This window comes from Atractosteus spatula, chromosome 13 (assembly GCF_055471065.1).
Source record: "Atractosteus spatula isolate fAtrSpa1 chromosome 13, fAtrSpa1.hap1, whole genome shotgun sequence".
Classification (NCBI taxonomy): Eukaryota; Metazoa; Chordata; class Actinopteri; order Semionotiformes; family Lepisosteidae; genus Atractosteus; species Atractosteus spatula.
Window position 1 is genome coordinate 18,701,189 of NC_142718.1, and position 12,481 is coordinate 18,713,669.

At 39.6% G+C, this 12,481-nt stretch overlaps 3 protein-coding genes across 4 annotated transcripts in view; 1 reads left to right on the forward strand and 2 right to left on the reverse strand.

Moving 5' to 3' along the window:
- The window catches only part of LOC148821831 (hatching enzyme 1.2-like), a 25,893-nt gene extending 25,739 nt beyond the window's left edge, over positions 1–154 (reverse strand). The window contains exon 1 of the mRNA XM_088930380.1: positions 149–154. The gene's annotated coding sequence lies outside the window, so the exon portion shown is untranslated. The remainder of the gene's footprint in view (positions 1–148) is intronic.
- Positions 1–3,905, forward strand: part of LOC148821832 (uncharacterized) — a 13,708-nt gene extending 9,803 nt beyond the window's left edge. Inside the window, exon 6 of the mRNA XM_088930381.1 lies at positions 3,827–3,905. Coding sequence (XP_088786507.1) covers positions 3,827–3,857 — 31 coding nt within the window. The 3' untranslated portion in view covers positions 3,858–3,905. The remainder of the gene's footprint in view (positions 1–3,826) is intronic.
- Positions 1–11,902, reverse strand: part of atg9a (ATG9 autophagy related 9 homolog A (S. cerevisiae)) — a 15,963-nt gene extending 4,061 nt beyond the window's left edge. Inside the window, exons 1-15 of one of the 2 annotated variants that reach the window (XM_088930377.1) lie at positions 11,760–11,902; positions 11,327–11,382; positions 9,428–9,577; positions 8,779–8,822; positions 8,298–8,362; positions 7,856–8,017; positions 7,416–7,557; positions 5,549–6,297; positions 4,832–4,985; positions 3,884–4,063; positions 3,203–3,424; positions 2,088–2,329; positions 1,778–1,895; positions 678–882; positions 149–294 (exon numbers count right to left, since the gene is read on the reverse strand). In XM_088930377.1, the coding sequence (XP_088786503.1) occupies positions 149–294; positions 678–882; positions 1,778–1,895; positions 2,088–2,329; positions 3,203–3,424; positions 3,884–4,063; positions 4,832–4,985; positions 5,549–6,297; positions 7,416–7,557; positions 7,856–8,017; positions 8,298–8,362; positions 8,779–8,822; positions 9,428–9,530 (2,532 nt within the window). In that variant the 5' untranslated portion in view covers positions 9,531–9,577; positions 11,327–11,382; positions 11,760–11,902. Of the gene's footprint in view, positions 1–148; positions 295–677; positions 886–1,777; positions 1,896–2,087; positions 2,330–3,202; positions 3,425–3,883; positions 4,064–4,831; positions 4,986–5,548; positions 6,298–7,415; positions 7,558–7,855; positions 8,018–8,297; positions 8,363–8,778; positions 8,823–9,427; positions 9,578–11,326; positions 11,383–11,759 lie in introns of both variants that reach the window. The other variant, XM_088930376.1, reaches the window with a different exon arrangement.
- Positions 11,903–12,481: the final 579 nt, after the last annotated feature.

The window sequence follows — 12,481 nt, forward strand, 5'->3', positions numbered from 1 at the left end:
TTACCCAGATTGCTCCAGCAAACCTAGCTGTATAAACAGGTAACTGGATTTGTTTGTAAAAAAACAGGTTATTAACATCTACGTAAGTTACTTAGGATACAAGCATCTGCTCAATTAATAATAGGTGATCCTGTGATTGACAAGGTACCTTGTGGATCTGTGGGGGCAGCTCATCCTCAGAGCCCTCCTCTGGCACGGTGTCATGGTGCCGTCCTGCTTGGGCCTCGTCTGCCCAGCCGCCCATGGGGAGGCGGGGGCCCCTGGCAATGGTTCTGGCTCCTCCGGTGAGAATATCTAGGGAGATGAAACAGATTGCATCACAACTTCTCTTCCCTTGCTGAGGCCGTCCATAAGTGATCTCGTAGACCTTGGTGTGGGAGTTCAACAACAGGCCTCGACACGTTTAGCATACATTAATATAAAGTTTGAAAAACAAATTGAAAGCATGGCTTTTAAATCTGGACTTTTACTTTATTATATTATAAGATGGTACATAAAATCACTTCCTGCATCTACTCAATATTTGTAGGAAAACAAAGAATTCAAGAAGTAAATACCACCACCAAGACTACAATAAAGAAATCCTTTCCCTCAGTTTTTCCCCCATAGGCTATCTTCTTTTCTTACACAATCGTCCTTCCCGTTTTCTTGTCCCACTACCTCCTGATGCCCTGTACCTGTGTTTCCGCCATAGCGGCGTTGCCCAGTGGGGTGCAGCGGCGCCCCCTCCTGTCGGTGTGTGGCAGCAGAGGGAAAGGTGTTGGAGCGAGGCAGGGTGGGCAGTGCCTCACCCTCATCGGGAACACTCTCGCTGCTCTCGTCACTCTCCTGCCGGTGCCATGTGTGCCGTGACACCTCCGCTCTGGAGTGCTGCTTGTGGACCTGCTTAAAGACCAACACCAATTGGTGGTCTCAGATGTCAAGATATGCAATATTCTGAACACCATCAAGTACTAACATTGTCCCTGAAATGAATCCTTTTCAGTTCATCATACTGGGAAAGAAAATTTGGACTTTTAAAAAATAAATCTCTACTTGTTTGAGAACAAAATGATAGGATACATAGAAAAAAATAAGCAAGAGTGGAAGCTCACATGGAAAAGAAAAAAACAGGAGAAGATGACCAGTTAAACAGGAGCATATACCATAGAAAAGGCATAGACCATGCTGTCCTAGCAAACAGCAGGACTTTTTAAAAACAAAATCTACAAAAAAAATATCCAATCCTCCACCCAACCCTAGAATTTTTATTGACATGCCTCAGTCCCACATAATTAATAGTCATTGATTATAACTCCCTACTAATTATAACTCTCTAATTATAGCTCCATCATTAAGAAGGAGCAGTCTAGGACGATAGTGTTATCGTCACACTAGTGACAACCACCAGCACATTAACCCTGTAAATTCAAAAATGCTCTATCACAATACACTCACAAAAGAGGAAGCTACAGGCTACACCCTCAGTGCATGTGCATCCTACCTCTGGAACTGTTGCTGTAATGTTCCACAGTATACTGTACATTGTATGTGCAAGTTTAAAATAATTACATTTAAGCCGCCAATTGATTTCTTTTTCAGAGGTCTAGAAAAGACTAGTACTTTAAGAAATAAATCACAATTTTATTTACAACTGTTGTATGATGCTTTCACTAAATGGTGCAACCTACTATATGAGCACAAACAATGGAAATGGCCATCTGTGGGCTCTGCAATTTTAAGCATTGTTGGAACACAGGGTAAAGAGTATTTTTTATTTTCTATTGAAGGACCATACCTCATGCATGTAGAGTGCGTGAATGCTCATCTCTGTAGAGGCATACTCAGAGAGGACCAGGCTGGTCAGCTGACCCTCCCACGCGCTGCTGCCAGAGCTGGCTGTGTGGGCATCAGTTCTTTATTGTCAGAATAGAAAACACCTGTGTTACTGAATGTTTTTCTAAAAGATTTAAGATATGCTTTTAGTATTAGTCGGTTTTTAGTATAGTACATGATCCAAAAGGATTAATCTCCTTTTTCAATGTAATTATTGCTTCTGCACATGACTGTTTTGTAAAATGAGCCCGAGGTCAGGCGTGTGCTCTTACCCTGAGCCCGCCATGGCTCTGGTCCCTGTGAGAGGGGCCAGGTCGCTGCGGGGCAGACGTGTGGAGGTGTAGCTCCCCCGGAGATGCTGGCTGGTGCTCAGAGGGGAGAGGGAGCGCAGGGCCGAGGCCACGTCACTGCCAGCTGTGCTTGAGACTTGATTGGCCACAGGACCCTCCCGGCCCATCTGGAGCGACAGCAGAGATGGGGGTCCCACCAGAAGGTTAGCGATCAGACTGTGAGGCTGTAAGACAGAAACGAGCAGTGTGGTCTTTTGAAAACCCTGGGTAAATACAGAGGTTCTCTGCTGAACATCTTAATGTGAAATATATTAACCACTGAAACAAACCCACCTTGTAGTGGGATGCTTGCACTACAAATGTTATTTGTAGTACTGTTATGTAAACCTAATAATGACTTAAAAATGCAATATTAGTACCACACTTGGAAGAGTTCTCCTTTAGATCATGCGGAGAAGTGCTAGAAATGTCTGACAAAATGTTGGGCATCCAATATAAAGTGTAAAATTGGAATCAAGGGAAGTAAAGATTACACAATGCACTGGGCAGATACTGTGTATGAAAATTGGACCTGCATTGCAAAGTAGCACACAGGGAAAAACATTTTTGTTAATATTGCATAAAGAAGAATCTTAAAGGAACTGACGAAGCCCGTTCTATGGGTAACTTTGTGCTCAACAGTGGGAAAAAAAGGTGCAAGGGCACTTGTGGAAACTAAGAGGAGCTAAAAATAAGAGGCATGCTTCGCTGGAAAGAGTCATGTATGTCTGGAACAAATTACCCAGCCGTGGTGTCTAAGCCATTTGCCTGGGATCCTTCAAGAAATATCTGGATGAGTTCTTTGGACTAATAAGGTACAAATAGGTGCAAATAAGATGCAAATGGATCTAATGTCATCCTCTCATTTTTAACATTTCAAAGAAATTCAAGCCATAAGCACATGTGGCTTTTGAAAAAACATTTTCAAAGTCAAAAATGTTTCACCATAAATCGCTTGTATTGTAACTATGGGAAGTTGCCCTATAAGTTGCAAGTGTGGTGATAGACAAACTAGCATAAAATAAAAGGACAGGCAGCAAGACTGTAAGCCTGTGTACCTCAGACTCCGACTGGATTGAGCTGAAGAGGTGGTTCTCTGGCAGTGGCGCGCTAGCTGCCTCGCGCTGCACCCTCTCCTTGAGCTGGCTGATGAAGTGTGTGCTCTCGCGAGGAGGCTGCCAGTGTGGGTTGGTGATGGCAAAATGCATGAGAGACAGCTCTGTTTTCCCATCCTCCGCCTGCTGGTAGATTGAGGCCTCGGTCTTCCCAGCTGACATCCACTATAGGACAGCACGTAAGTTACAGTCAAAGACATAACAGACTGACTGCAATGAAATAATTATACCAATACTGTATACAGTATACACATAACCTATATGTAATAATGAGTGTAAAAACTCAAAATATAATGACATGCTACTAAGTGAACAATGAGAGCTTTGAAAATAGAGAAGAAGGTTTCATCATTGATGCCTATTTGTAATGTTATAGTTTGCTGCAAAACCAATAAAGTCTATGCAGCATGCTTTGTAAATTTCACTGGATTCCTAGGAGCATGTACTGTATGACCGTAGTCTGATGTGTTTTAAACACATGAAAGATATCAACACCATGAAAAAAATGATAAATGAATCAGACAAAATGAGCCAGCAGTAATGTCTAAAACAACTTCTCTCCAACAGTCTGGGACTGGCAAAGCCTGGTCAAACATAGCGCCCTTCAAAGCCCAAAGCTCTTACTGCCGGGTGGCCGTGCTGCCGGACATCCATCTGTGCGAAAGAACAAGTGTCCCCCACTCCCACCACCTCCACCGTGAAGTTGCGGAAGAAGTCGATGATCTCCAGGGATTTCCGGCGCAGACAGAAGATCAGAATGAGAGGAGTTATCACTGGGCTCACTAGCTCCTCCAGAATGAACACCTAACAGGAAAATGAAAGTGTTAATGAAATTAAATGTTAAAAATGTGGTTATTAAACAGATAATTAGAATAATTTGTTTGATTTTATTTTTATACATTTAATATCTGAGTATTCACAAGTAAGGGGTAAATACTGAAATTTGGGTGATGTAATTAGTGGAGTACTGCAGGCTGTATTAGAGCCACTGCTTGTCTTAATTGTGTAAATGATCTAGATTACAGAATGCTTAATCAATCAACTTTGCAGTACTTAGGCAGTACCCTAACGGTTGTATTTTCAAGAAATGGCTGGATCAGATCCCTGGGTCAATTAACTAATAACTACCAAACAGGATGTGTGGGCCTAATGGTCTCCTCTCCTTTGTAACCTTTCTTATGTTCTTATGAATCCTTCAAGAACAAATATGGAAAAAGAGGCAGGGGATTGTTCAATCCTTTTAGAATCCTCTGCTTTTGTTGAGAAGGCTAGGTTTTCAGTTCAACCCAGCAATACTAGAAGGACCACAATAATTCAACCTCAGCAACTTATCCCCAGTTACAAGTTTTTTTAATAATCATTTGAGGTAAGGTGTAGATTTCTGAAAAGAAAATATAATTATAGTAATAGATGTTTTGGCCTGTAAAATTAGGATTTGTAAGCCCAATTTCATCTTGATCTGGAAACACCTTATAATGTGCATCACGGTACACTGGACAGTTCTTAATTATCTCAAAGGTTCCAAAGTTAACCAAACACAAAGTCTACAGTTTCCTGCATTCTCTTACTCACAGCTTTGTACTGGAAGAGCTGTGCAAACTCGTCACGAGTCTCATAGCGATGGGCGTTTCCCTGCCAGTGGTCAGGCATGTAGTGGATATGGGCTAAGATCACCTTCAGTAGCTGTTCTGGGCAAAACACCATGTGCTTGTCTGGGATAAAGGACCTGCAATTAAGCAGTAGAAATGGACTATGGTACAACAGCAATTAACTCATAAAAGACTCAAAAGTAAACTTTTGAAGACTCAGAATGGTATTTCTCTTCATAATAAGCTTATTGTTGAAACCTGTATTCCATACTCAGTAAGATTACACGAGAATTACATGCTCTTCATTTAGGCATTATCACTGGAAAGAAGGCTCATGTTCAAGACTTGATGCTCATCTGGTCTTTTTTTAATAGATTTTCCCTGTTTTCAATTGGATGCTAGTCCTTTACTGGTATACCACCAGAAATGCTTGTATGATAAATGATCTTACTCAAGGATACAACGACAGTGTCTACAGCAAGGACTTAAAACCTTCTAGTTATGAATACCGAGCCATAGACACTACACTATGCTGCCCCAAGAGTAAAAAAATGACATTTCTTCTAAGGAGCTCTGCCGCAAGTTTTACTTATATAAATCTGAAAATGAGACAACAGTCTATAGTCCCTTAAACATTTCTAAGACTCAATTTTTTAAACCTCAGTTTAGACTCACTTTCCTGACAGCTGGGCAAACTCACCTGCAGATAGTGACACAGATGCCCAGTAGGGTGATGCTGGTCAGCACATGCTCCACAGCCAGCACATCCTCATCATAGATGGTGAGAGCAATGAGCACAGCCAGGATAGATCCAGCAAAGAAGGCCACATTCTTGGCCACCACAGTGAGCAGCGGTGACATAAAGCAGTTCATGTACTTGGAGGAAGCCTTGTAGCCCTTGCTGAGCCGGGACATGAGCTCATGATCCAGCTCGTTGAAATGGCGCAGGTAGCAGCGCCCATAGAGGGACCAGCAGCGGGCACCTAGACTGCCAGGTTCCCTCTTGATGACCTCAGTGTAGCTAAAGAAAGCATAGAGGATCTGCCAGATCAGGATGACAGGGCACAGTAGTAGGTTTGCCACACCGATCCATAGGATCCGGTTGCTCAGCTTATCTGCCAGCTCCAGTCGATTGCCACCTCGCTTGTACTCAGGCTTCAGACTCCACTCATTCTCGAAGAGAGAGCCTGGGCCCCAGAAAAAGATTAGCTCGAAGTTGTACTTGAGTCCCCGGGTGTAGAAGACGGCGTCACCCAGGACAGGCACACGAAATCGGATGGGCAGCAGGGACTTGTTGACCATGGCGACCATATAGTTCTTGAAGCGCAGGATGCGATGGTAGATGTCCAGCTCAGTCAGCTCCTTCTTGTGGATGCAGATCTGGTGCTCCTTCTGGATCTCGATGATCCTCGCCTGTACCTCCTGCCATGTGAAGTAGGGCAGGTCAGCCTGTGGGGGTCAAGATCAGAGCTAGTTCATATTTCTCCATTGTGAAAAATAATAAATGAAATTAACTTATTTTAAGTTAATAATACTCCAAGATCAGGCGCATTTCAAAGACATCAAACTTTGTAGTACATTATTTGCTCTGGATGTAACAACAGGTAGTAGAATGCAAATATATTTGTTCACAGTGCCACTGAATGAAACACTTACAGTATAGGTGCTGATGACCATACTGCACATCTAATATCATGAAGATCTGTACTGTGGGATTGCTGGCTCATGATGGCATTGTAAATGCAAAGTAAAAAGGACTGAGATGTTCCTTGTGAAAAATCAAAATCTGTGTTTCAGTTTATATTGCCATTTTGCAATAAACTTTCTGCACAGTACTTTTATCCACTGTAGACATCAATCCACAGTAGACGGATGAAGAATCCTGAACTTTGCACAGTCCTAATGCACTTCTTACATCAATTGCACACATTTAATTAGGTTTAAACAGCTACTCAGCATGGGCTATAATCAAGAAACAGGAGTATGGTACTTTGACTGGGTGTGCAAAAAAAATAGTAAATAGAAATTAAAAGTTTCAGGGCAATCCTTAAAGAATCCTAAAAAAAAGAATTTGGTTTCAGTTAGCTCAATTTATAATTTAGTGATTTCCATGCACATTTTTATGAATGCATGATCAGATGTTCTGTTATGTTATGCAATTGTGGCTAGTGTTAGGATACACTGTACATTTCCAAGTTCTTATTCAGCTCAAGAGTTCCTCAGATTCTGTAAACTGATGCCCAAATCAGAGGTCATCTTTCAATCTTGGAAGTGTATAGAATTCAAATGTACAGCTAACTCTTCAAAAAGACACTCTTAAAAATCCACAACCCAACAATAAACTGCAGAACTTTTAGTTCTATTAATCAATATAGACCTTACACATTTATAATAACAATAATCAGAAGAAAACTAGTAAGATGGAGACTATGGAGTCATAGTGTGCTACTACTTTCTCTCCAGCATATGCTGGCAGTTTTATTGACAGGAACATGTTTTTGACTAAGCTGAAATTAATTTGCAGTAAGTTAAAAAACTTTTCCAGGAATACAATGGACATTCCCTACCATGGACATCCTCAAAGCATTGATGTAGAAAGAACGGATTTCCCAATAGCAACAGATATTGTAGATGAATTTAACCAGGCGATGGAGCCAAAACACTCCAGCTATTATCAAAATGAAGATGACAAAGACATTGTTTCGGATCCTGGAAAAGAGATAAGACACAAGATTATTTCATCTTTTTATGAATGAAAACAAAGCATGACTTTGTGAAGTACAGTAAAATTAACTTCAAAAAATTTTAAACAGTAACACTTTAATGACACTAAAAAAAGTCCCTTTATCAATGACTTGACCCAAAACATGACATAGTCATGACATTATATGAAACAAAAGGGAGTCATTTGGAGCCATTTGTAAGGGTAATATTACCTCAAAAAGTACATCTACGTTTAGAACAGGCCATCAAAAGGAGACGTTCTAAAGCATAAAGCTGGTTTTACCTGGAACTGCAGACATTCATAGGCAGAAATGCATCGGGAAGTGTGACTTTAAAGGTCTCCTGTGTCTGGTGAGTGTGGTTGACCATTTTGTTAGCAAACAAAATGTCATAATCAATGCAGTTTGCCAGGAACACGGTAAAGGTGACAACAAATACCAATTGCCTGTGAGACAGAAAATAACAATAATGTTTAATAATCACAGATGTATAACCTGTTGAAACAGTTAATATCAATTGGACAAAGTAAAACATATAGTTCAGCGTTAATTTTGAAGAATGTATTTTTTATAAGAGAATTGTTTTAGGGCCTTCCAATCACCAGTACAACATTGCTAAAACAATCAATAATATCAAAGTGGAAATAAAGGCTTTAGACAAAAATGATTTGTGAATTTTGAAATCTAAAGATCTAAAGTATACTAAAATATCTTAAATGTACTCACACAAGCTCAAAGATCTCCCCAAGCAGCATACATGTGAAGCCATTTTTCTGGTGCAGGTTATAGACGTAGAATGTCAAAGTTAAGGGGATAGTTCAGTAAACAGTGCAACAGTTTCCATGCCAGTAACAGCTTGTGAGGATTTTATTACAAAATAAAATATATTTTCTTCATTTTGAAAGTGAAAACTTCTGTGAGGCAAAAAGACTGAAGACTCTGCCTTGACTGAGTAGTGAGGAGGAAAACACCCCCAGTTTCTCAACACATCCTCAGCAATGTGCACATTGTGTATGATGTGGTGATACAGAAACTGAAACAATTTTGGTTGGAGTTACAGTATGTGTCTCTTATTTCTTTCAATTCATTTTTGCTGTATAAAAACTCTCAAACAGACTATACATGTGCTACAATAAAATAGTCTAGATAGGAAAACTGATCACTGTTCTGAGTTAACCGTGTATTCAGGGCTTCACAAAAAGGATATTCTCTGAAAAAAGAGGTCCAGGTTTTCTATATGATGCCACTGGGCTGCATGCAAGAAAAAAAGAGTACATTATTAAACAGGATCAACAAGTACAAAAAATTTTGCACAATGTGTGCTCTGTATATTCAGTAAGATGTATTAGACCAATAAATGAATTAACTTTTATAAACCATCTTTATTCATCACTGAAGCTAAAACCATTAGAAAGAGAAGGATATTTTTTTTCACAGATTGCCATGTGATTTATTGGACAGTATTCCGACTGACTAAATATAATGGTACTTCTGGCTAAAGCTAGGCTTGGTCTTTTACACGAAGAACAGTTATTTACAGTTGTTTTACTGTTTAAAGCACAACATTCCTTTATAGCAAACACAGAACTCAAATGATAACAGTAAAACATATCACTGCACATTAACAATAATGAAATATGTAGAAAGGCTGAGCTTTCTTCCCCAGGTTCCAATAATTTGGCACCATTGCATCTTCAAGAATGTACATTTTAAAAAGGTGACAATAATCAGGTATCACTAGAAGGGTGCCAAAGCCCAGTAGGTTTTGCCCTACACGGGTACCTAATGGAAGGAAAATGAAGGATTAAGAAAACACAATCTCCAGGGTAAAGTGAATGAAAAGAGGTGATGCTTACACTTGCTGCCCTCTGGGACATGCACCAGCATGTCCTCCTCCCCTGGTGGCGAGTCATTGTAAGAAGCCTCCAGACGCTGGTACTCGGTGTCAAAGTGGGCCATGTTACTGTCTCATTCCACACCATGCCTCATTCGGAGCCATTACTCGTCTGGGTGGGAGACACAGGGACAGCTACAGAACTCTGCATGTAATCTTAAGCTTAAGCTTAATTTCAGAAGTCCCAGTCTAAAGTCCCTTGTCTGTAGACAACATAAACAGTTTAGTAAAGAGAAACAGTTAAGCCTCCAAAATCCTTAAGTTTGACAAATGGATAGTATTCTGTAAAAGAAATATTATGAATCTCCTTTCCTTTCTCCTTTTTTTATTTGTAGGTGTTTTTATATGAATATGTATGAGTTTAAATCCTTTTAAATCAGTTTCAGAAGTGTAATGATAAGTACTTTGCTTGCTTCAAAAAAGAAATGATTTCATTTTTGCCAGCTCTTCTGAAGCCAAAGAATCAATCAGCTAGTTTTCTGTATTGCATGTGATGATGTAATCATTTAGGTCCACAAGAAAATAACTGAAGCAATTCAACTTCTGTGAGACTGGACTCTCAATCTTTGTCATGCTGAGAATAACCAACCCAATAAAAAATCAATTCAAAGTTTGAGGATGTTTGTTGAGTATTTAAGTATAGTAAGATTTGACCCCATGGTCGTAGCATGAGGAGGCTGGGACCTCCATCAAAATGAGGAGATAACCAAGGGATAGTTTAAAACTATAACCAAAGAAGTATAAAACAAGGAGGTGACTTATTACACACATATCCTTGATCTTTTAGTCTTTCTGAAGTCACCACCTTGTGCTAATGCCTCTTCTATGTTCCAAACACTTGTGGGAGGAGTTGGATTTGTTGAACCATGTAAAATGGAGGAGACACAAATAAACCTTTAATCATGCTGAATATCACTTCATGTAACAAGGATGATTTCTTAAAATTACCTTTATTCTTACCGTCATGATTTGTATTTGGTTTATAATGTTTCTAGCTTTCTGTCTAGTTTCTTTTGGTGTTTTTTCTGCAGAATGTATTAATTATTGTACATTTTACTGAAACATTATTGGTTTGCAAAAATACTGTATTATTCATTTTTGTGGTGAGAAGGCGGGTAACCCTAAAAGTCTGTTGTTTATAAAACTGTATGATATTCTCCCTGCAGAGAGGGAACAAAAGTGAAAAGGAAAACTTGGATAAATACACTATAGTATAGCAAGCGCAAGCTTTTTCTCGCGAACTGGTGAGAACAGCCCTGACTTCTCTGAAGAGTAAATTGCGTCTCTACTACTAGTGCAGAGCTGTAACTATGCTATCGACTGGTGAATCTGAGCAGGTACTTCTACAGATGGATCTTTGCACTAAACGCCAATACAAATTTCAGACCGTAATATATAAAACGACAAACGTCATGGACATACTTTCCGTTTTCTGATTCTCTCTGAATACCTCTATCACCAGCCAAAGCCACAATGGTAAACAACTAAGTTAGTTTCTGCAGCAGGGTTGCTGAATCGGATTGGCCTGCTTTGCACACCACCCACACAACGATCGCCAGCACTCCTTAATCCGTCTGCGTTTTGTAATAATCGCTTTCTCATTACCTGGTGTATTATATTAGCCGAACTCTCTTAAAAATATCAATTTAACAAAGACGCCAAACTCCTAAGTCGCGACACTCCTTTTGGACAGGCGTTTGGAGTAATTAGTGGACACACAGCACCCTCAATCGGGTCAACACTATGTCATGTTAAAACGAAAACAGAAAAGCAGACGAGTGCGGTATCCTTTCTCTTTTTCCGAACGAAGGTCCAGTTTCCTTTCCGACAAGATTTTCCTAGCTCAACTCCAACCTCTTACCTCTTGCATTTCAATCGACCTGTTTAAAATTCCAGTCCTAGCCTCATAAACTGCGTCTGTGGAATAAAAACAACACAGTGAATTACATCTCCTCTAGATAATCTAATGTCTTCAAATCATTATTTACACACGAAGTCACACTGGTCTGGAGAGCTGTGCATCGCAGTATGATTTGGTTCGTGTTATTGTAAATCCCATAATCTGTCCACATTCGACCACATCTATTATTTACTTGGCAACTGTATTACATGTCGTTATGAACAATACACTTATATCGATAAAATTATGTTTAATGTAAAACCTACAGTGAAGTCACTGACATCCATTTCTGTCATAGGTAAATCGAATGTACATGTAATGTAGATCCGTAAACCATTACATAAACACGGCAGTGCGGTTGGTAATTTGCAGGTTGTCCTTCACAAGTACTTACCTCTACATTTTCGTTTCCGTTAAACCTGTATTTGAGAGAATGTATCTTTTCATATGTTTCTGGCAAGTCACAGACAAGCAGTTTTGGTTTCATTTCACACTATACATCCAGAACCTGTCAATGTAGTGATCGACAGCCACTACAGCCAATCCACGACGGATTCTTTAAGAAAAAGTACAACAACAACCAATCGATTTAGACCGAAGCAGTCCTCGACTATCCCCCTCCGTTTTTTTCTGTCTGATAATATATCCAAAATGACACAATCGTGCAGTGTGCACCTCTACAAATTGAGACTCCAGAAGTATGTACTTTATGTATGTGCATACCAGTCATAATCTGAAATCTGAAACCAAAGATTGTTACCGGTTAACATAATGATTGGAGTCCTTTATACACTTGATACGAAGCTGCCAAATAATTTTGGACCTTTACGTTTTTTTTTCTCCTGAACGCGGGCAATACATACAGTATGAATCATAATTGCCTGTCCATCTATCATCATTATTATTTAATTTGGCAAATATTGATACGGTGCAGTACTTAAAATTTCATGGAATTCATAATGCAATTATAGGATTTAGTCTGATGTATATCATTTTTGTCAATACACTATAGATTTCGGGGACAAAAACAACCTGGAAAATTAAACACAAGAAGTGAAATCTACTTCAATTTTTAAAAATAGGTGTCCCAGCTTTGTTCGTTTTATTCTTAATAAT